At 37.5% G+C, this 25,375-nt stretch overlaps 1 protein-coding gene across 1 annotated transcript in view; it reads right to left on the bottom strand.

Annotated features, from left to right (window-relative positions):
• zgc:112980 (uncharacterized protein LOC503706 homolog) overlaps positions 1-25,375 on the bottom strand; it is a 38,533-nt gene that overhangs the window by 802 nt on the left and 12,356 nt on the right. The window contains exons 14-20 of the mRNA XM_052127045.1: positions 15,325-15,404; positions 14,164-14,271; positions 13,992-14,072; positions 11,846-11,950; positions 11,509-11,630; positions 11,090-11,212; positions 10,694-10,742 (exon numbers count right to left, since the gene is read on the bottom strand). Coding sequence (XP_051983005.1) covers positions 10,694-10,742; positions 11,090-11,212; positions 11,509-11,630; positions 11,846-11,950; positions 13,992-14,072; positions 14,164-14,271; positions 15,325-15,404 — 668 coding nt within the window. The remainder of the gene's footprint in view (positions 1-10,693; positions 10,743-11,089; positions 11,213-11,508; positions 11,631-11,845; positions 11,951-13,991; positions 14,073-14,163; positions 14,272-15,324; positions 15,405-25,375) is intronic.

Here is a 25,375-nt window from a genome sequence, read left to right as displayed (position 1 = left end):
GGAGGGCTATCAGTTAAGGGTTAAACTCAAAATCCATGTAACATGGTGCCAACCACAGCTTGTTTGTCTTTGGGGAAAAAAGTACATCTGGATAGAAACCTAATTAAGTTTTTACATTGAACCCGGTTTGATTTAATTTTAGAGATTTATTGCAAAACACAATGTTTACTAATTTGAATTTAAGAATAATTTGCTTTCAGGGGCTTTATATGGAGTTAGGATGAAAATAAGGTGAATTTGAACTGTTCTGAGACCAGTGCAGACAGACAGCAAACTGGATGTTAAGTCAGGGAGCATTCTATAGCCAAGTGCATTCAATCCAAATTTCCTATCAAAAGTTCAGTTTCGGGCTGCATATGATGTTTGGACTACTCAAAACTTTTGGCAGACATTGGACAATGGTAATCAGTACATACAGTTGCAGTCAGCAGTTGACATACACCTCAGCCAAATACATTTAAACTCACAATTCCTGACATTTAATCATAGAAAACATTCCCTGTATTAGGTCACTTAGGATCCCTCATTTATTTTAAGAATGTGAAATATCAGAATAATAGTAGAGAGAATGATCTATTTAAGCTTTGATTTTTTTCATCACATTCCCAGTGGGTCAGACGTTTATAAACACTTTGTTAGTATTTGGTAGCATTGCCTTTAAATTGTTTAACTTGGGTCAAATATTTTGGGTGGCCTTCTACAAGCTTCTCACAATAAGTTGCTGGAAGTTTGGCCCATTCCACCAGACAGAAATGGTATAACTGGAGTCAGGTTTGTAGGCCTCTTTGCTTGCACATGCTTTTTCAGTTCTACCCACAAATGTTCTATCAGATTTAGGTAAGGGCTTTGTGATGGCCACTCCAATACCTTGAATTTGTTGTCCTTTTTGCCATATATGTGGGGGTATGCTTGGGGTCATGTCATTGTTCATTTGAAAGACCCATTTGCGACCAAGCTTTAACTTCCCGGCTGATGTCTTGAGATATTGCTTCAATATATCCACATGATTTTCCTTCCTCATGATGCCATCTATTTTGTGAAGTGCACCAGTCCATCCTGCAGCAAAGCACCCCTATGCTTCATGGTTGGGATGGTTTCTTTGGCTTGCAAGGCTCATTCTTTTTCCTCCAAACATAATGGTGGTCATATTGACCAAACAATTACATATTTGTTTCATCAGACCAGAGGACATTTCTTCAAAAAGTAAGATCTTTGTACCAGTGTGCACTTGGAAACTGTATTCTGGCTTTTTTATAGCAGTTTTGGAGCAGTGGCTTCTTTCTTGCGGAGCAGCCTTTCAGATTGTTGATATAGGACTCATTTTACTGTGGATATAGATACTTGTCTATCTGTTTCCACCAGCATCTTCACAAGGAAATTTTCAGTTGTTCTGGAATTGATTTGCAGAGTGGTATGATGGCTGCATTGTCCCATGGTGTTTATACTTGCGTACTATTATTTTTACAGATGAACATGGTACCTTCAGGCATTTGGAAATTGCTCCCAAGGATGAACCAGACTTTGAGAGATCTTGGCGGATTTCTTTTGATTTTCCCATGATGTCAAGCAAAGAGGCACCAAGTTTGAATGTAGGCCTTAAAATACATTCACCGGTACACCCCCAACTGACTCAAATTTACCTATCAGAAGATAATTGGCTAATTGCCTAAAGGCTTTACATAATTTTCTGGAATTTTACAAGCTGCTTAAGGGCACAGTTAACATAAGTCTCTTTTCCACCATCGGGCCGAATGGTTCAGAGCACGGTGAGGATTGGTTACGGTAGCTTTTCCACCTGGGCATGATTAGAAACCGTTCTCATCCCGGAATTCTTAGCATGGTTAGACAACCGTGCTCAACTGTGCTGGTGGAATGCCTGTTGTGACGTCATGACTCATGAATAGTCACTTGTCTGTTGCAAAGGTTAGACGGTTTTTTCTCTGTAGCTGGCCAAGCGCACTATTTAGGCAAAGTAAACACTTCTTACACGGTCCTTAAAAGCGTTACTGTGAGAATATTGTGAGAAATGAGAAAATATGAAATTATACATGATGTTCTGCTTTGTGTTTTTTGCTCTGTATGTATGTGTGTTTAGTTGACCCCAGAGGCTTGCCACACGCCTCAGGGTGTGCATGGCTGACAATTATTTCGGTTTGTTCCTCTTCTCTAAATTCCTCTTTTTGATGTTCCATATTTCGAGGAGCATACTTATTTTCGTGAGTTGAATGGATCAGCTCTATTAGTAGTAAACCATCTGGGACATCTGTATATGGTCATGTTCCTTTATCACTCCGGTGTACCCATTTTCACCTCCTCTGGCTGTTCTTTGTCTCATGAAGAATATAAATAACATGCTTGCTGTAATAAACGTTGAGTAGATTGAATATAGACACTGTTTGTGTTGTGGTTCCTTCTACTTCCTTCGCGAAGTCTGTCTGTACACAAATGTTCGAAAATTTACTTGTGTCATGCAGATCTAATATATTCCTAACAGTTACCAAGGTAAAGACTGTCGAATTTCTTGTGTACATTCGAAGTCTGTTTTCAGCACCACAGTGGAAAAAAAATCCATAACCATGGAGGCTGGCTCGGATCGGCACAGAATAGAATGGCTTCGCAACAAGAACAGTTCAGCCCGATGATGGAAAAGAGGCTTTATTGTATGTCAAGTTCTGACCCACGGGAATTGTGATAGAAAATTAAAAGTGAAATAGTCTGTCTGTACACAAATGTTCGAAAAATTACTTGTGTCATGCACAAAACTATAGTTAGCTAATATGAAATCTGTGGAGTGGTTAAAAATGTTTGTTTTAAGTGGACTCGGAAGTATGCCTTGTGGTGACTAGACATAGGTGGAAGCTGCTCCATAAATATGTATCTCTATTTTCAGCAGTTTTTACAATTTCTGTAATATATAAATCAAGTAATTGACTTGATTGTGCATCTAAAAGGGAATATGCCAAAACCAGCAAAATCAGGGTGAAACATTTTGGAAATGCTGACTGACAAAGGGAAAGAGCATGCAGCTAATGCTCCAGTCTAGGTGGAGGATGAGTTAACACCAGCTTCTTTGAAGGACTTAATCTCTTTCACCATTCGCTCAGATGTTTCAAAATTGCGAACTGAATTTCTGTCTGAGCTTTGCTCTGCCATGTTTGCACTGCAAACGACACTTTCATTGCAAGCCCAAAAGATTTGGGACATTGAAACGGCACATAACGACTCAGATGGCTGATTGACCGCGGTTGAGATGCCGTACACAGCATTTCAAGCAGAGAACAGCAACTTAAAACTCAAGCTGGACGACATGGAGAAATGCTATCGGAGGCAAAATCTGAGGATCTTTGGAATACCAGAGGGATTGGAGAACCAAAGTCTGGTTCCTTTCATTACCTCATTCTTTACTGAATTATTTGGGGAAAGTGCCTTTAAGAGACCTTTGGAGATTGATTGGGCACATTGTGTTGATCGAAAACCTCAACCAAACACTTGTCTTAAACATATGCTGGTCCGACTACACCATTACCAAGCCAAGAACTTGTACTGAAACTTAAGTTGCGATTGGGGCTTTTTGGAGTTCAGAGGCGCGTGATTGTCCACATTTTCCCAGACATGACTGCTGAGGTGGTGAGGTGCCGTGCTGAGTTCAAGGACGTGAAAGCTTCACTCCGTAACGCAGGCATCACCTATGGAATGTTGCATCCTGCCAGACTCTGCATCGATTTCCAGGGGCAATGTCATATTTTCCAAACTCGGCAGGCAGCGATGGATTTTTTCCACTCCTGCCATTAAGTCTGCAACGAGCAAGGTTCGATGGATATATATGAACTAAATCTAAAATATATTTGGAATGTGCCTGCAACCCCTCTTGAGTAAGCGCACTTAAAGACAGTCTCGTGAATAAGGAGGCAGCCTGCATTCAAAACTGAACACTTTAGAAGTTTGTAATACTTGTTCCTGTTTCATAAAGGTCGAGTGAGACTTTAAATATTGATGTCATGCATCGTACACTGCTGATAAGTTAAATTCTGTATTGTACTCCTGTTCACAGAGTGCTGCCGAAAGGGTAGTCAAAGAGGCAAGAGCTAGTTAGCTTGCTTCTTCAGTACCTGACTGTACTGGACATATGTGGGGAATCGGGGTTATCTATATTTTTGTTTGTTTATTTGGTGCACCTTCAGCTACCTTTTATTTGAACATTTTCTTTTATAGTGTTCTCATCTTAAATCCCAGGCACCAGATGGGTTTCCCGTGGAGTTAAAAAAAAAAAGATAAAAGTTTACTGCTTCTTTCAGTTTTTAAAGAATCCCTAAATAATGGTAGTTTCTCACCTTCTTTGAGTCAGGTGTCTATCTTTTAAAAAAATGATAAAAATCCCTTAGATGGTGGGTCTTACCGTCCGATTTCCCTCCTTTATGTAGATGTGAAAATCCTGACTAAAGTTATTTCTTTAAGGTTAGAAACAGTTATACAAGACATCATTCAACCAGACCAAACTGGCTTTATAAAAAAAATTTTTTTTTTCAACCTTAGAAGGCTGATGAACATAATTTACACCTCATCTGTGCCAGAGGCCCTGGTCTCCCTTGATGCAGCATTGAGTGGGATTGAGTGGGATTACTTATTGTACACATTAAGAAAATGTGGGTTTGGTGATAAATTTGGGTCCTGTGTCAAACTCTTATATTCTTCTCCTCTTATGTAATTCTCTTTCATGCTTTGTTATGCTCTTCATTACCAATGAAACCTTATTATTCTTCCAACCCTTTAGTATTACATAGTCTAAACATTTGGATACAATTCAGAAAACATTTTGGTTTTCAGGCAATGTTGGGCCTGTCTCCTATATATAAAAATCCCTCCTTATTGCCCTCCATTGCAAATGGAGCTTTTGCGTTATTGTTAAGAAGTGGCATTGTAAATATTTATGAGTTTTTTTTCATGATAGTACACGATTGTAACTTTTTCATATCTATCAGAAATATTTTGCCTTCCTACATCTCCAGGCTTATGAATTTATAGATAAACATTTAGTCACTTTTCTCAGGCACCTTCTAAGCAAGAGATTGATCAAGTTTTGGAAACAAAAGTTCCTATTAAAGGTGATGTCTCCAATTTTTTCAAAACAATCTTTTCATTTACTGCGCACAAAAAACTTAAACTCATTTATATCAGACTTTGCACCACTTTCTAAAATAAAGCAGAAGTGGGAATCAGATTTAACCATGTTTTTACAGATGAGGAATGTCAAGGGTCTCTTGTTGTATACATACCTTCTCTATTAGTGCCCTTCACTCACTAATGCAGTTTAAGTTATTACACAGAATTTATTGGACAAAGACTGAATTGATTAAAATCAGCCCAGAACTTGTTCCTACTTGCGACAGATGTCGACAAGCTCCACCAACTCTTTGGCTTTGCCCAGCATTGACCTCTTTCTAGACATACATTTTCAAGTCAATTTCTGACATTTTTCTCTACATTGAACCATGCCCCCTAGTGGCATTACTTGGACTTAATCCCAAACATGCATCTCTGTCATTTTTACAATCAAATGCTCTAGCCTTTTGCTTGATAATTGCTAAAAGCCTTATACTAATAAAATGGAAAAAGCCTTTCCCATCTAACTTCTCTCACTGGATGCATGACCTGTTGCAGTTTATTCAATTTGAAAAAATTTGATTCATGATGCTTGGCAATGCAGAACATTTATATAATATCTGGCAATCCTTTCCATCATGCTTTAAAAAACGAAATACCAACATTTTTAATATACAGTGGATATAAAAAGTCTACACACCCCTGTTAAAATGCCAAGTTCTTGTGATGTAAAAGAATGAGACAAAGATAAATCATGACAGAACTTTTTCCACCTTTAATGTGACCTATAACGTGAGAAAAAAAAACTAACAAACAAAAAAAAATAAACACACCTCACAATAACCTGGTTGCATAAATGTGCACACCCTTGAACTAATACTTTGTTGAAGCACCTTTTGTTTGTATTACAGCACTCAGTCTTTTTGGGTAGGAGTCTATTAGAATGGCACATCTTGATGTGGCAATATTTGCCCACTCTTCTTTGCAAAAGCGCTCCAAATCTGTCAGATTGTGAGGACATCTCCTGTGCACAGCCCTCTTCAGATCACCCCACAGATGTTCAATTGGATTCAGGTCTGGGCACTGGCTGGGCCATTCCAAAACGTTAATCTTCTTCTGGTGAAGCCATGCTTTTGTGGATTTGTATGTGTGCTTTGGGTCGTTGTCGTGCTGAAAGGTGAACTTCCTCTTCATCTTCAGCTTTCTAACGGACGGCTGAAGGTTTTGTGCCAAAATTGCCTGGTATTTGGAACTGTTCATAATTCCCTCCACCCTGACTAAGGTCCCAGTTCAAGCTGAAGAAAAACAGCCCCAAAGAATGATGCTGCCACCACCATGCTTCACTGTGGGTATGGTGTTCTTTGGGTGATGTGCAGTGTGGTTTTTGTGCCAAACATACTTTTTGGAATTATGGCCAAAAAGTTCAACCTTGGTTTCATCAGACCATAACACATTTTCCCACGTGCTTTTGGGAGACTTCAGCCAGGCTTGGATGTTTTTATTTGTAAGAAAATGCTTCCGTCTTGCCACCCTACCCAATAGCCCATTCATATGAAGAAAATGGGAGAATGTTGTCACATGTAGCACACAGCCAGTACTTGCCAGGAATTCCTGCAGTACCTTTAATGTTGCTGTAGGCCTCTTGGAAGCCTCCCTGACCAGTTTTCTTCTCGTCTTTTCATCAATTTTGGAGGGACGTCGAGTTCTTTGTAATGTCTCTGTTGTGCCATATTTTCTCCACTTGATGATGACTGTCTTCACTGTGTTCCATGGTAGAACTAATGCTTTGGAAATTCTTTTGTACCCTTCTCCTGACTGATATCTTTCAACAATGAGATCCCTCTGATGCTTTGGAACGCTCTGCAGACCATGCCTTTTGCTCTGAGATGCAACTAAGAAAATGTCAGAAAATCCTACTAGAACAGCTGAACTTTATTTGTGATTAATCAGAGTCACTTTAAATGATGGCAGGTGTGTAATGACTTCTATTTACCATGAGTTTGAATGTGATTGGTTAATTCTGAACACAGCCAGATCCCCAGTTATAAGAGGGTGTGCACACTTATGCAACCAGGTTATTGTGAGGTTTTTAAATTTAAATTTCCCCCCCACAAAGATTTCAGTTTGTTTTTCAATTGAATTGTTGACATTACAGGTCACAGTAAAAGTGGAAAAAGTTCTGACATTATTTATCTTTGTCTCATTCTTTTACATCACAAAAACCTGGCATTTTAACAGGGGTGTGTAGACTTTTTATATCCACTGTATGTAACCCTTTCTGAGCATTTGCTCCTTGCTGCTCCTTTCCCTCGCCCCTGATTTACTAATAAACAAAGAGCACAAGAAAAAATATTTTCTTTTCCAGCCAGTTGGTAGTGATTGTATACGCAAGTGCAACATTTTTTATTTCTTTCTTCTCTCTGCTTCTTTCCTCAGTATAGTTTCAATTATTGCTGCATTTTATTTATATACATTTATTATTATTTATGTATATTTTTTATTACATATATAAACAATTGTTTTTATCTCTGTGCAAGTATACAGTTGTGGCCAAAAATATTGGCACCCTTGGTAAATATGAGTAAAGGTGGCTGTGAAAAAAAATCTTCATCGTTTAATCCTTTTGATCTTACTTTCAAAAAAATTCACAAAAACCTTTATTTGAAGAAAAACAATTGAAAGAGGGGAAATCTCTCATTATGAAATAAATAGTTTTCTCCAAAACAGGTTGGCCACAATTATTGGCACCCCTAGAAATTATTATGAGTAAAATATATCTGAAGTACACTCACCTAAAGGATTATTAGGAACACCTGTTCAATTTCTCATTAATGCAATTATCTAATCAACCAATCACATGGCAGTTGCTTCAATGCATTTAGGGGTGTGGTCCTGGTCAAGACAATCTCCAGAACTCCAAACTGAATGTCAGAATGGGAAAGAAAGGTGATTTAAGCAATTTTGAGCGTGGCATGGTTGTTGGTGCCAGACGGGCCAGTCTGAGTATTTCACAGTCTGCTCAGTTACTGGGATTTTCACGCACAACCATTTCTAGGGTTTACAAAAAATGGTGTGATAAGGGAAAAACATCCAGTATGCGGCAGTCCTGTGGGCGAAAATGCCTTGTTGATGCTAGAGGTCAGAGGAGAATGGGCCGACTGATTCAAGCTGATAGAAGAGCAACTTTGCCTGAAATAACCACTCGTTACAACCGAGGTATGCAGCAAAGCATTTGTGAAGCCACAACACGCACAAACTTGAGGCAGATGGGCTACAACAGCAGAAGACCCCACCGGGTACCACTCATCTCCACTACAAATAGGAAAGAGAGGCTACAATTTGCAAGAGCTCACCAAAATTGGACAGTTGAAGACTGGAAAAATGTTGCCTGGTCTGATGAGTCTCGATTTCTGTTGAGACACTCAGATAGTAGAGTCAGAATTTGATGTAAACAGAATGAGAACATGGATCCATCATGCCTTGTTACCACTGTGCAGGCTGGTGGTGGAGGTGTAATGGTGTGGGGGATGTTTTCTTGGCACACTTTAGGCCCCTTAGTGCCAATTGAGCATCGTTTAAATGCCACGGCCTACCTGAGCATTGTTTCTGACCATGTCCATCCCCTTATGGCCACCATGTACCCATCCTCTGATGGCTACATCCAGCAGGATAATGCACCATGTCACAAAGCTCGAATCATTTCAAATTGGTATCTTGAACATGACAATGAGTTCACTGTACTAAAATGGCCCCCACAGTCACCAGATCTCAACCCAATAGAGCATCTTTGGGATGTGGTGGAACGGAGCTCAGTACCCTGGATGTGCATCCCACAAATCTCCATCAACTGCAAGATGCTATCCTATCAATATGGGCCAACATTTCTAAAGAATGCTTTCAGCACCTTGTTGAATCAATGCCACGTAGAATTAAGGCAGTTCTGAAGGCGAAAGGGGGTCAAACACAGTATTAGTATGGTGTTCCTAATAATCCTTTAGGTGAGTGTATATTCCCATTCATAAATTATTTTAGTGCAACTGGGTGACTAGGAACGTGAAATTGTTCAGCCATGACTTCCTGTTTCAAAGGGGTATAAATATGAGGTAACACACAGGCCAAATTCCCTTAATCATCAATCACAGTGGGTTAAACTAAAGAATATAGTTGTAATGTGAGGCAACAGGTTGTTGTGCTTCACAAAATGGGAAGTGGCTAAAAGAAAATGGCCAAAGCATTGAAAATACCCATTTCCACCATCAGGGCAAAAAATAACATGTTCCAATCAACTGGAGATGTTTGGGTTTGGTGCACAGAGATGAAGTACCCAATGCCCACGGTTAAATGGGGGTGCTGGATCTTTAATGTTGTGGGGCTGTTTTTCTGCCAGAGGTCTTGGGCATCTTGTTTGGATACATGGCATCACAGACTCTATCAAATACCAACAAACACCTCTGCCAGAAAACTTACAATGGGCCGTGGCTGGATCTTCCAGCAGGACAATGATCCAAAACAAACATCAAAATAAACACAAAAATGGTTCACTGACCACAAAATCAAGGTTCTGCCATGGTGATTTGTTATTTATGAAAGGTCAAAAGGATAAACAATGCAGATTTTTTTTCATAGACTTCTTAGCTCATATTTTCCAAGGGTGCCAATATTTTTGGCCACAACTTGTACATAATTCTATTTTGTGACTGATTCAGAAATTAAGAAATACCTTTGTCTGATCTAATCTTGATATATCTGTTAACATATCGAAACATTGTCTTTTCCCTTTTTTTATCTCTTGTTGAAAAGAATCAATAAAGAGTTCAACTAAAATAATTTGTTTCATGACTTCAACCTAAGTGTATGTAAGCATCTGACTTCAACTGTAGATTCAGAATTTATAATGTAGAATTTTATTTTAACATGGCTGGCAGTGATTGGATGATGCTGGCCATTACTTTAAATCAGAATGAATTATGATACTTTCTGATGTATTGTCTGTACCATCTCAAAAACATGAATAACCAACACTCCTGGAAACCTAACCAAATTGACAAAATAAATCTGACTTTCTATAGTTTAAATAATTTTTTTACAACTTAGTCCCGCTGACCACATACAGTAGTTTGCCATCAATTTTTAGGAAAACTATTTGCTCTAGAATTTATTTATTCTTTTGCATATTTATCAGGTGCTACGAATTACAAATCAAAAAATGTAAAATGCACACAGCAGTCAAGCTCGTGTCTCAGGAGGTTATTATATTACAATAATATAATATTCAAGTTGACTTGGTTCTAAAAAATAATGGTCCCAAAACAATGTGGGTCACAAAGTCTGGTGAATCTTTGACTGAATTAACTCACTGAATTAGTGTTGTTCAATGTTCATATGAAAACGTGTAGCTAGCTATAGATAAACTTTTTCAATAATTTTTTTTTTTTTGTTTTAAATAAATGTAAACATTAAAATGTTACTAATATATAATATTTTTATAATTAATACCCCCACTGCAAGAGCTCAATTTTGTAGGAAACATTGTTCGGCCATCTATGGGGCAATACCTCTTATACATTTTGAATTAAGGAAAAGAGATTCTTACGTTGTATTCAAGATGCAGTCTCAAGCCAAGTTGCCAAGGGAAGTGCAATCTGAAATCATGGACAAAAACAGTGCATTTGCAAATTGATGACAAATTAAAAATGGTATGTTCATACAATATGTACTTAAATTCAATCGATTTCGTTCATGCTTTAAAGGCCATCAGATTTCCATTACCCAATCATCCTTTCCTTTATGTCTTCCTGGACAAGGTTTACAAGGAATATCTAAAATGTCTAATAAAATCTATTATCATTTTCATGCATCTACATTTTGATAATAAACAACCATGAGTGCCTCAAAACATTAACAAGTGAAAGATATCAACAGATTTAGGTTATAATGTCTGACATGTCATGACAAAATATACTATAGTAATTTGATTGCTGCTTCTTACTCATTCCAAGTAGCAAGCAAGACATTTGTGGGATAGGTGCTGAGGTCTAGCACCACATTGTTCTCCAGGAAGATCAGGCAGATGAAGTATGCAATCAGGGAATGCTCTGTTTCGCTCCATTTTCTGAGGAGATAAACAGATTTAGAATCAAATCGTGCATGTGCTGTATATGCACATATTTGCATGCTTAAAAGTTATTTTGTTATTTATGTAAAATACACATATCCCAGTTGTCATGCAGAGGAATATACAAGTAAGGCATTCGCAGGTTGATTTCACCATCAAAACAATATTCTGTTTGTTTGAGGAAACCGTTTGTAAAGCCATTTTTGCAAGTTGTGGCACTTGTGGTACAGAATGGACACTTCATCTTTAACCCTGAAGGTTTTTGTTCGGTTTTGATAAGTTTGTGTAGGTACCTCTGTAGGGGTTGATATTGCTCATTACACAGTTCCTCCAGAACATTGCATAAAAGATAGTGTAGCACCTCTGGCCTCACCAGCAGACTGTAGAAAAACCAACGAAGAGCCCAGGGGTTGGACTGAAAGCAAAAGAGCACGTGATTACGCCAAGAAATTTGCACTAGTGTCTAAGTGCAAATATATGAATTTTTACAGTAGTTAGTCAAAATGAGGACTACTGATTGTTGTAGGTCTCTCAAACAGAGTTTATCACAGTATTACACATACATAAATATGCACACATATACTGTACAGTAAAACTAAAGCAGTATGGAAACACAGAACAAGACAATACCCTGAAAGAAATGATGACTTTCAAGATGGGGCTGAGCTGTGATTTGAAAATGCACAGTACCAAAGCCTGAGTGACTAGTAGCAGCCTAGCCTGGTCTGGAAAGTCCTGAATAGTAAAAAGGAAATAAAACATTACATTCTGCACCAATAAGCAAAAACTATATGTAATATTTAAGTACTTCATATAAAGGGTAGCTTGTAGCTTCTAATAAAATGGAAAAACATATTTGTCAGCCAGTCTAATTATTCTGCCAATAATTGGCCATTTACAGAAAAGACATTCAGCCGATAAAAATACCAGTCATTAATAAGTGCTACTGTAGCTCCCCCTTGTGCCATTTCACAAAAGCAATAATTTACTTGATTCAAAATAGGAGTTGGAGTTCAAAGTTAGCACAAGGCAGCATGTAAAATATAAAACAAAAATATTAATGCTGATTTTGCTGGTTATATAAAATTAAGCAACATTGTGAATATCACCATAAAGCTTATTCAAGATCATTAGACTAGTTAGACACAGGAGTATGCAAGCTTGTTTTAATACCATCTGTGATTTATATTTAGCAGCACAAATGGCTTTAAAGGGTCCATTTCAATGAATCTTTTCAAAACAGTGGTTTAATGATTTGTTTGAATCATCTCTTTTCAAAATGTTCAAGGAACATTTCTGTGTGCGGCCTTTCTTAACTTTTTCATTTAAGTAAAATATATGTTAGTAAATATGGTTCCTTATTACTTTGTATTGTTGTATTGCTGCATATAAATGAAAATAATTATCTAGTCATCCTTGGGTTTTAGTAAAAACTATTTGGAAAACTTTTTTAAACTAGATTTCTGCATTTATTTCTCTCATTCAATATTTTAAATCTACTTGCCAACAATGGCTGTTTGCTTGAAAATATGTTTAGTCCAAAATAGGTACTGGTACTTTGGTAACAAGTCGATACTAAAAATAAATAAGAGTCACGATACCAGTGATTATGCAGTGCAGAACAGACTCAATTTGATACACACGTGCTGACTGACACACGACTGCATTCAAATGCTTACACGTGAATTTTACATATTTTGGGGTGGTGGGGATGCACACCATAAAATTGTGACATGTCCTAGAGTGACTATTAAACCACAAATGGATGCGATTTAATTAAATAAACTGTCTGTGCTGCACGCTTTACAGTGAATGTGTGAAGGGACTTATTTGCTAAAAAAAACACCACATTATAAGCATTTTGTGTGCTCTGTATGTAGTAGATGGCAAAACAAAGCAGAAAATATGCTCTATGAAATGCTTTAATAATCACACAGGGCTAAATAATAAACTGCTTATCAGGAGGTGTGCTACAGTCAAGCTCCCATCAAGCTACAGTCAAAGAAACTGAAAATTCTTCACATCAAAAAAGCTTGATTCAACTTGAAACAGAAATACATTATTACTGTAAAGTAAAATGTAATATTCACTGTAATAATATATAACTATTACTAATAATTATGAATGTGCGCATTGACTGTCTCAGATGCGGAGGCAACTGAGGTTTGTCCTGCACCATCCGGATTGAGGAGTCACTACGCCACCACGAGGACTTAGAGCATGTTGGGAATTCCAAATTGGGGAGAAAAAAAAATATATACAGAATATATTGAATATTTTCAAAAGGTTGAAAAAAAAGTTGCTTTTTTTTTGGCCATGTTGCTCAGCCCTATTCAGAAGGCTGTTTTGAAATACTTGTTCTGAAATTCAGAGTTTATTAAATGCAAGCGTACCTCTCAACTGTTAATATTTCAGAATTATACAGATATTAAATTAGCCATTTGCCACCCTGCTCTAAATTGGCATCAGTCTTTAAATACAGATGTTGACCAACCACTAATCTAAGGCCACATCCAGACTAATCTGTAACTCAGTTTAATGTTCCTAAAGTTATAATTTTCTAATGTATGCAATAATGGAGAGCATTATAAAATGCTCCCGTTTTTGGTGAAGGAAAACACCATTCTAGTGTGGATGAGAGGTATAAATGTAGCAAAATCAATGCATTTCAAAAGAAAAGTGGTAGTGGGGACATGGCCTAAGATCTGAATTATATCTTTAAACAAATTCCAAAATGGCCAAATGCTTTGTAAAGAACTAATTTATTGAAACTCACATTCTCAAATGTTCTGGGGATGTGTAAACGGCTGGAAGTTGTCAGCTCATCAAGAATTGAATTGGCAACATCTCTGGTCACCTGGACATAAACACACAACCATCAAAACTCAGTTCTCAAACGCTCTCCAAACAGACAGACAGGCACACACACGCATGCACATACACCTCACCGTTTGAAAGTTGACATTAGGCTCAGTATAGCATGCATCAACAATGAGCCCATCTGGAGCAACATAACTGCAGCTGATAACACGGAGCAGATACACCCAGCTCTCCGACTACAACAAACACACAAAACCTGAAGTGAATATTCTAGGAATGTTAATGCACTCAGTGAGAAAAATAAAAAAAAAAAAAAAAAAAAAGAAGAGCGCAACAGTATGAGTTTCTTAACAAGTTTACGGTTTCTTAAAAATAAAAAAATTGGAGCCAAGCAGACAAATTTATACCTTATTGGTGCAGAAAACATTGTCAGAATTTGTAGTTGATATGACATATTATTAAATGTATTCTTGACAATTTTTGAGATTTGTGGTCTTCCCCATTCAAGTAGTTTACAGCTATAATGCCCCAATGACCCAAATCTGGTCTCTACAAATTTGAATCTGAGCATAGTTAAGCCAAAACCATGTGTCACAGCACATAACAGTGAAAATTGCAGAAAACTACTTCTAACTAAAGCTATTTTTATTTATTTTTCTCCCCAATTTGGAATGCCCAAAGTCCTCGTGGTGGTGTAGGCTCACCTAAATCCAGGTGGCAGAGGACGAATCTCAGTTGCTTTCACATCTGAGACAGTCAATCCGCACATCTTATCACGTGGCTTGAGCGCGTTACCGCGGAGACCTAGCACGTGTGGAGGCTTCACACCATTCTCCGCGGCATCTACGCAAAACTCACCATGCGCCCCACCAAGAGTGAGAACCACATTATAATGACCATGAGGTGGTTAACCCAACATGACTCTACCCACCCTAGCAACCGGGTCAATTGGTTGCTTAGGAAGCCTGATTGGAGTCACTCAGTATGTCCTGGATTCAAACTTGTGACTCTAGGTGTGGTAATCAGCATCTTTACTTGCCGAGCTACCCAGGCCCCCCCAAAGCTATTTTTCTTAATTTCAATGTTCAAATTAACCGATTTTGCCTTGAAGGGACTTTGGCTACACATTGCTTATCTATTTAGGTAAATTTGCGAATACTTACTGCAGTCAAAGTAGTAAGGGATATTCCTGTTTTAAGCAAGACAAACTGACATTGGTGGTCAACTCAGCATTTAAGCATGCAATATTAAGTTCAATAAAACAGTAATATACTATTGATTGTACTTACATCTGCAAAAACAATGCTGTTACAGTCCAGAACCCTCAGTGCAAATTTCAGTACCTCCAGTATCTTGAGCAAAAATGGACCTTTAGTGAAGGCACAGAATCAATACTAAACATTAAACATTGGGGTTAAAGGAATAGTTCCTAACATTTTTACTCACCCTCATGTTGTTCCAAACCGGCAGGGTATGAAATTAACTTTTTTTGCCCACTGTGGCTGGTGAATGCCCAATTTTACCAGCCACGTTGATTTTCAGACACACACACACACATAAATATATATATATATATATATATATATATATATAATTTTTCAACATACAAATGGAGGCTAAAGAGTTGACAAGCAGATGAGAAACTTCTTGCTCAAGCACCATTTCTGCAGCATGTAATTAGCTATGTATGGTAACATATAGAGCCACAAATATTTGGAATCAATGTCAAAATAAAGTAAACCTGAAGAGTTGCATTCACAATGCATGTAAAACGCAAACTGCACCATGGAAATTAAACGAAGAGCACCTCCTGAGATGGTTTGAGATCATTTATTTATTTAACCTTTATTTATCCAGGTAAACTGTTATTTTAAATTTGCATTGTTTTCATTAGACAACAATATTCTTGCAAACATTTTAGATGACTGAAACACAGAAAAAGTTCTAAATCTATGCATGCGTGTGTTCCGTGAGAAGCGCTTGTGCTGCACTCATTTGCAGCCACTGAAATTCTGAACAAACAGCGAATCAGACACGCATCATCTGCTTTTCTTTCGCCTGTTCTTCAAAACATAATAATGTGGGTTTCTTCAAAGGTGTGTCTAACAGCATTTCTTGTCATATGTCACTCAGAGATGTCTTAAAGGCAAATGTACCCGCCACTGCGCACGAAATACCCGCATTTGGTGGTTTGGTTGGTGTTCATTTCAAACACTGCATACCTGTGTGACTTAATTTCTTTAATGCAAAGCAAAAAGAATTATTTCATTGTATGTTATTGTATTGCTTTTTCCATTCAATAAAAGCATATAGTGTTCACAAATCTCTATGAACACTCAGTTAAAATTTTTTTTATCTCTGCTACTGACCAAGTGTAAATAGAGAGCAAGACATCCGAATGTGTTGCTTTTTTTCTTTACTGGTTGGACAGTTTTTTAAATTTGATATGACCTCTATAATTTAGGTTTCATAATTTAGTAAAGGCATCTGTATATCACATTCAGTTGAAAACATATGGTCACTGCTAATGCTAAATCCAAAAAATGAACACATCTGGGGCAGGTGCGTACACATTACAACTGGGGAAAAAAATAGAAAAAGCCCACAAACTGTCGTAAAGCTCACAAATCTGAAAGTCTTGCAGCGTTTTGGCCAAAGATCTTCCTCTGGTATGCTATTCATTTCTCTGAAGATTCTTTCAGTTGCAAGGAAAGTATATCACTGTTACCATTATGATTTACCGGAAAAGTTTCACAAATGATTCTGGCAATGCACAGCGAACTGAACCAGAGAAGGTAATTGATGGTTGACATTCTCCTTCCGGTGTGAACTTAAATTTTTTTACACTCATGTGTAAACTGTTTGATTCACAAAAGAGCCTCAGATGACAGCAAAAAAGAAGCTCTATAATTGTTATAATTATATACATGAAAAATATATAGAGCTGCATATCGCCGATTTTCTTCATGATAAGATACACTAAGTGAATGTGACGCATATATTATGAACTGGGTTTGGTTCACTTAAAACATACTATATGTGAAACCACCCTGAATCATCTTCCGGCTGATGCACACTCTGGCACGGGGATGCTCATCACTCGTGCGCATAGATTCATTTTTGGTCCTCTTCGCATTAATGTGGTCTCAGGCCCCTTGTTATTTACTCCACAGTTCCTAAAGAACTCAGACCCCATTGCAGCTAGGGCTGTCACGATTATGAAATTTGGCTAACAATAATGTTTCATAAATAACTTTGATTATCATAAGCATTTGTCATACAAATTGTAATACTTCTTAAGGTGTACGTATGCTTATGACCGATAGGCCTACACCTTATGGCTCCTACACACTACACAACTTTCAAAGACGTCGGATCATGGTACCGTTCATATTACAAAACTGTCTGTCTTGTCACTGAAGTCGTAGCGTTTTCAAATTACACGACGAATCCACGACAGGGATGAACAAATTACAAGTAATTTCACTATTGACAAATCCCAGACGACTCTGTTGTGAAACGTAATTTGGAGTCCAGGCAGAGTACACGTGAGAAGTGATATGAGATACAAAAACAAATGCACGATCACATGTTATGCATTTCAGAATTTGATGTGTACGCCTCAAGGCATCATACATTTTATTTGGTTACAATATGAAAAAGTAGCACCTACTGAAAAATTTACCTATTGGTTTACCTGACTGTCCAAGAGAATTGGCAATTGCTCTTAAACTCCACCTGGTTGTGGTACAGTTCAGAGGAAACATCAAATAGGCACTGGTGCTCCTGCCAATGTTCCACTAATTTATCCTACATTTCTTTGGTACCACTTGATACCACAGTTACTTGATACCACAGCCATGCTAGTTGATGTGCTGTTGCAGGTACATCAGGACTCCTCCCACTGAAACTTCCTGTGCCCCGTTTCTTGCTCTCTCATTTGCTTTAGGTCAATGCTGCTGTTGTATTCAGTCAGAACCGATTTCACACTGCACGATTTGGAGTCGCAGACAAGTCCAGATATTTAACATTCTAGATATCTCACTGACATCATCGATTCTCTCAAATCGCATCTTTGATTGTTCATACATTGCGATCGTTGCTCACAGGAGCTAGCACCGATTTGCCAATGATTTCAGGCTTTTGTCGGCGATCTCCACAAAACTGTCGGCGAGTGAAAATCGGGCTTAAAATCGTGTAGTGTAAACAAACTAGAGTAAATTACTAAAAGTAGTAATTTATTGATATTTAACTTTAAATCATATAATAAAATGGGGATATATTATTACTTTTAAGGATTTAAAAATATTTAATTTATCATAAATTATTGCACAGGGATAGAATTACATAAAAATGTATATTTTATATGTTATATTATTTATGACAGCGTTTCCCCTAACCACTGGTATGCCGTGAAAGACTGACAGATGTGCCGTGGAAAATGATCAAATTCAACAAAATAAATAAATGCATAAAAAAAAAAAGATAATTTCAGGGATACAAACTCCTCGCCTTACGGAGAAATGTGCCGTTTTGAAACCATAATCGGTCACTTTTGTGATTGTGAAGAGCAATGTTTAATGCGCAAAAGTGAGTGATATTTATACGTATTAAGGGTCTTTCACAAGATTCGCGTCAGTACTGCAGAATACATTGAAATCTATGAAGTGACTACACCAAAGTGTTTTCACCAATAATGTCTTTTGAGAGTACTAAGCAACAAGAAATATTAAAAAAGAAGTCAAAATTTGTGGAGACATTGAATGTCTAATAATTTCTTTTAATTAAATATTACCTTATTGTTTACGAATATCAGAGACCCCAGTAATTTAACTAATTTAAATTCACCAAGAAAACGGTTAGACCTAAACATGTCAAGTAAATTATATTTGTATAGCGCCTTTCACAACACACATTGTTTCAAAGCAGCTTTACAGAAGATCAGGCATTAACAGAAGATAAAACTGTAATGTCTATAATGTCGATAAATCATCATTGTGTAATGATTTTAAACACGATTAACAATCGTATTTTATCTGAAGTAGTAGTAGTAGTATGTTTTGTTTAATGCCATGTCAGCAATCAAAGCTATTTTCATGGCAAGAATTCAATTACAAAAATACAGATATCATGTAAATACAATAAAAACAAAACAAATGTAGATAGCAAGTCATATTATACAATATTTTTTTTAAGATTAGCATATGACAAGAAATCCAAAACCTTTTCAGGCACAATCTCATTAAATAAGTCTTTTAACGAGGTAACTTCATAAAAGAGCATTCTACTTGCGTTAAGACGAGGACAATCTAGTAAAATATGTTTGACAGATAAGGGAATATTACAGAACACACATAGGGTTGGGTCTTCACCTTTAAGCAAAAGGCATGGGTCAGATTTGTGTGACCTATACGGCATCTGGTGTAGACCACTTGATCAAATCTAGTTTTAAAATTGATAAAAAGTCTGTTTGAAATTTCCGGATGAATTACACACAACTTATTGTTCTTGCACAAATTCCACTCTTCTTGCCACTTAATTAAAATGTATCGGTTAATAATCGGTCTGATATCTGAGGGAGGGATTTGACATTCGTTAACTTCCTGATTAAGAGCTTCCTTAGCAGCTGCATCAGCTTGTTCATTTCCTGAAAGACCAACATGTCCTGGAACCCAGCAAAAAATAATGCTGAAGAACTGATTTAGTAGATAATCCACTTTGGTTAAGATGCAGTCCACTAGAGGATGATCAATTTTTAAAGTGTTCATTGCTTGAAGGCAGGATTTAGAGTCAGTGAAAATTATAAAAAAATTTTGCAGAGAATTTTCAATGTGCTCCAGAGCTAAAAGTAAAGCACGTGCCTCAGCAGAGAAAATTGAGCACTGTTTTGGAATACGAATTCCATAGCGTTGATTTCCAGTCACCATTGCTGCCGTTACACTGTTTTCCATCTTCGAGCCATCTGTGAATATAGGTACATGGTAGGGGAATTGGTTTCTTATATCCAAATATTGCTGTCTATATACATTTGGATGGGTCACCCTTTCTTCTGATGAGTCAAGTCCAAATTGATATTAGGCTTCTTTAATTTCCAGGGAGATATAGAATTGAATTGTATTTGGTTTAAAATGCTCAAATTTATATTCAAGTTCTCCAAATGAGGTTTAATACGAATTCCAAAGGATCTGATACTTTTAGGTTTGCTCTCATACAAAGGAGTAAATTGTGGGTTGAAGATTGAAGAATAAGCGGGGTTGGTTTTATTTGCCTTTATTTTGATAGCATATTGGAGTGAGAGCTTCAATCGTCTGTTTTGAAGTGAAGGTTCATTGGCTTCGATGTACAAGCTTTGCATCGGCGAAGTTCTAAATGCTCCCAAGGCGAGTCAGTAAGCCCTGATGATGTACTGAGTCCAACATCTGCTTATATGATTCTCTGGCAGAGTCATAAATTATGCTTCCATAGTCCAGCCGGGAACGAATGTGTTCTATAGAGTCTCAAAAGAACCATGTAATCTGCTCCCCATTTTGTTTTTGCCAGTACTTTCATTATATTCATAGCTTTAAGACACCTGTTTTTTAGTGCTTTCAAATGGGGAATGAAAGTCATTTTGTTGTCAAAAAGAAGTCCTAAGAACTTAATTTCTTTAACGACACTAATCAGTTCTCTATTAATGAAGAGTTCTGGGTCAAGATGAAGGGATCGTTGGATACAGAAGTGGGTACAGACTGTTTTTGATTTAGAGAATTTGAATCAATTTTCAACTGACCACTGATATATTTTGTGAACACATAACTGCAGTTGTCTCAATTGTACTCATGTTCTTCCCTCTATAGCAGATGCAGAGATCGTCCACATATAGCCTGCAGAATATATTAGATCCAATGATGCTCTCAATGCTGTTTATTTTAATACTGAAGAGAGTGACAGAAAGAATGCTTCCCTGAGGAACTCCAATTTCTTGTTTGTGAATATCCGACAAAGTGTTTCCTACTTGGACTTTAAAATATCTGCTAGCCAAAAAATTGGAAATAAAAATGGGTAATCGTCCTCTAAAACCCATGTGGTAAAGATCTTTCAAAATCCCATATCTCCATGTTGTATCATATGCTTTTTCCAAGTCAAAAAAGACGGCAATAACATGTTCTTTTCTAATGAAACCATCTCTGATATAAGTTTCCAGTCGGATTAATTGATCCAAGGTGCACTTTCCACGTCTAAAGCCACATTGATAGTCACTTATTTGTTTCTTCGACTCCAGAGTCCAAACGAGTCGATTATTTACCATTCTTTCCATCGTTTTAGAGGCAACTGGTAAGAGCGATTGGTCGATAGTTATTTGGATATGAATGGTCTTTTCCTGGTTTAGGTATAGGAATTACAGTTGCCTCTTTCCAGGAGGGTGGTATTTGTCCAGAAGACCAGACAGAGTTGAAATTATCTAAAAGAAGAGATAATATGCTTTGGGGTAAGTGCTTTAAGAATTGATAGTGAATTTGGTCTGGCCCTACAGCAGTGTCATGGGAACATTTTAAAGAGTGTATTAATTCATCCATTTTGAAGGGTTGATTATGTACTTCTTTGTTATCAGAACAGAAGTTCAATTTTTCCCTTTCCTGCTGTATTCAAATTGACTGGAACTCAGGGAGGCAGTTTTCTATGGATGAATTCTTTTCAAAAGATTCTGCTAATGTATTTGCTATATCCATTTCCTTTGTCTGGAGAATATCTAGTTTTTTAATATGTTGGATATTAAATCTATTTCCAATGCCCTTCATTTTGCGAATCATGTTCCAGATCCTCTTCATGGGAGTATAGCATGTTAAACTTGATACAAATTGTCTCCAGCTTTGCTTTTTTGCTTCATTTAAAATTCTGCGATCTTGAGCTCTACAAATTTTAAAGGATATAAAATTAGCCATTGAAGGCTGTTTATTAAAAAGTCTTTCCGCCTTTTTCCGTGCCCCGATAGCTTTTTTAGACTGCTCGTTAAACCAGGGGTTAGCTTTACAGTGCGATTTAGAGGATGTCTTTGGAATTGTTTCATTTGCAATATCAATTAACTGTTCAGTAAAAGTTCTGATTGTCTTGAGTTGCTGAAATACATTTTTCATAACACATAATTTCGAAAGAAGGCCAATTTGCTTTTTTTAAGTTGCCATCTTGAAGGTCTTTGCTGGACATCCGATTGAGGAAATGAGGTAATAAGTGGAAAGTGGTCACTCCCACATAAATCGTCCCAGACCCGCCATGTACAATCTAAAAAGATTTCAGCACTGCATATAGTCAAATCAATTGCAGAATACGTGCCATGACCTGGATGAAGGTAGGTTTTGGTTCCATCATTTAGTAAACACAAGTCATTATTATGTATAAAATCCTCCATTCTCTTTCCTTTAGCATCACATCGATCTTCTCCCCATAAAGGATTATGGCTATTAAAATCACCCATAAGTATAAATGGAGTCTGCAATTGTGCTACAAGTTTGCCAATTCTTTCAATGTAATATCTTCGCTGGGAGATATGTAGATAGAGCATAATTTAATGACTCTATGAAAGGTGATACGTACTGCTACTGCCTGTATTTGGGTATCCAGTACAATGTGACTGTGAATAATATCCTTTTTAACCATAACGGCAGACCCACCAGAAGGTCTTTGTGCGTTTGGTCCATAAACATTAAACAGTCTAAAATTTTTAACAGTCAGGGGATCATTTGGAGATAAGTGAGTCTCTTGAATACAATAGGCAAGGGGGTTCAAAACAGAAGTTAAACGTTGCAGCTCTGCAAAATTAGCTTTTAAACCCCGACAATTCCACTGGACTAAAAGATCACTCATCTTCAAGTGGGAAGGATAGGTACAAGTCCTTTATTCTTACACTTAGGGGAGAGACTACGACTTCGACTAGTCATAGGTTCTGACATTTCGACATCTTTTGGGTTGTCATGTTTTGAAGTTCTGTTTTTATCTTGGTTTGGTAGTCGAGTTACTGAATTTTGAGATTTCTTTTCTCTCTGGGTTCTCTTTGTTCCAACTGGGTATCTTGAGTCGGATTAGTTTGGATACATACATTCTTGCTTTTTTGTGGAGATGAATTCTTATTACTACTAATAACTTGAGGTTTGTCTGTAGAAATCCAAGTCAGTTCCGTCTGAGTACTAATTTCTCGTATATTTGGTTTGACCACAGCAGAGTAGGATCTATTCAGCGTGAAGGCAGGGAGACTTTCAACAAGTTTTCGGGCTTCAGGATAGCTCACCTTCTTTGTATGTTTAATTTTTTGTATTTCCTTCTCTTTAATCCAAGCAGGGCATTTCTTTGATGAGGCTGCATGGTCACCAAGACAGTTTTTACATTTAGCGGAATTAGTACAGTTTGTTTCATGGTCATCCTTACCACAATTGTGGCAAACAGCCTTATTTTTGCATCCAGCAGGACCATGACCAAATTTCTGACATTTAAAACATCTCAACGGGTTTGGTATGTAGATATCTACAGTGACACTTAGGTATCCTATTTGAATTCTCTCTGGCGGGAGAGGTCTGTGAAAAGTCAGAATGTATGTTCCTGTTGGAATTATTTGACCATCTTTTTTGATATTTATTCTTTTGACATCAATCACACCTAGATGATTCAGTTCTGAGGTTATGTCAGCTTCATCCATGTCTTGCAATTCTCTAGTGCGGATCACTCCTTTGCTATTATTCAGAGAAGGGTGACAGAATGCTCTCATAGTGACTCCAGCCAGTTTTGTTGCTCGTAATAAGTTCTCCGAGTTTGCTTTCCGAGAGCACACCAACAAAATTTGTCCCGATCGCAGCTTTTTAATATCCTTGACTGTTCCTGCTATTCCTGTGATTCCTTTCTGAATAGCAAAAGGAGACAGTTTAGTGAGAGGGCTGTCAATTGATAGAGACTCAAGTAAAATAAATCTTTGCCAACTTCCTTCTTTTGAAGAAAAAAGGTTAGTGGTTAGTTCGACTTCCAAGTCTTGTTCCAGTATCCGTTTTTTGGTATTTTGTTTATTTGCCATGTTTAGAAAGAATAAATTCATCATCTCTCCTCACCCACCTCGGAGTCCTACAAGGGGATGTACAGTGCCACGGGAATCCACCGGATGCACACCAAGGATAGAGAAATGATATACTTGAGCATATAAATACAAGATTTATACTACTCAATTGACCCTACGCCAGTGCCTTCTGGAAGAGGTGAAAACTAAATAGTTGGTTGTAGTTCTGAACCAAGTCCAGGGTAAATCCTGACAAGCCGATTGATTGGAATGGGCCATTCCAACCTCTCGTCTGAATGAAGTAGGAGCCAAAGTGATGTGTTGGATATATGGCGGCCGCAGCAGGCCAAAATCCTCAAGCACCAGGATCTCTTCCTCCACTGACACGAGTCGCAATTCACGGCATACAAGTTGCCCCATTTGTCGCCTCTTACGATCAGCAAGGGGGTGCTAGGGACCTATTCTACCCCGGGTCCCCACGGGGTTTTATCTGAAGTAATTAAATAATAATTGTATTAATAACCCAAGTGAGCAAGCTGAAGTTGACAGTGGCAAGGAACACAAAACTCCCCAAGATGTTGATTAATGGAGAAAAATAACCTTGGGCGAAACCAGACTCCTGTGGGGGACAGTTCCCCTCTGACTAACATTATGAATATAAATGTAAATATTACTTATGTATAGTTCAAGTCATGGTTTAAAATTATTAAACTAAGTGTTAAGGATCAGTGTTTAAACAGATTTTGTATGAACTGTAAGATTAATGACTAATGTCTTTGAAGTCCATCCTGGATTAACTGCATAAACAAGTCCTTTTATTATTTTCTGCTATCAAAAGCAACTGCAAGCTTTTTTTCTCTCTTCCATATACATGTTTTCAAAGTTTATTGTGCACACATCCCGCTTTTTTACGTGGAAAACTCATAAAATCGCCCCTCTGTGATGCGTTCTGCAACTCTTGTCATGTGGAGGGTGATGCGGCACTTGACGCTGGGTTCAGCCTCCAGAACCAAATTAAAACTGCCATGAGAAGTCTTCTGTCCGAGGCAAAGACACAAAATCTAATGACAATTGCATCAGCCTCCCTTGATGCGTTTGATTACGCACAGGCGAGTTTAAGTCGATGCTGACCAGGAGGAATGTTTGGGTTGTCGATGGAGTTTTGTTCAGTGCAATACATTTTTTTAAGTATTTTGTTCATATTTTAATCGTATTTGTTTTTTGTAATATTGTGTAGTTCATATGTCATGGTCTCAGCTGTCACTTCGGGGGAAAAAAAAAATCATCCGTTTCGTGTCTCTGCTGTTCATCTGTTCTCTTCATAA

The sequence above is a fragment of the Xyrauchen texanus genome, chromosome 5 (genome assembly GCF_025860055.1).
Source record: "Xyrauchen texanus isolate HMW12.3.18 chromosome 5, RBS_HiC_50CHRs, whole genome shotgun sequence".
Lineage (NCBI taxonomy): Eukaryota > Metazoa > Chordata > Actinopteri > Cypriniformes > Catostomidae > Xyrauchen > Xyrauchen texanus.
The sequence above is the reverse complement of the archived record's forward strand: the minus strand, read 5'-3'. Positions and strand labels throughout refer to the sequence as shown.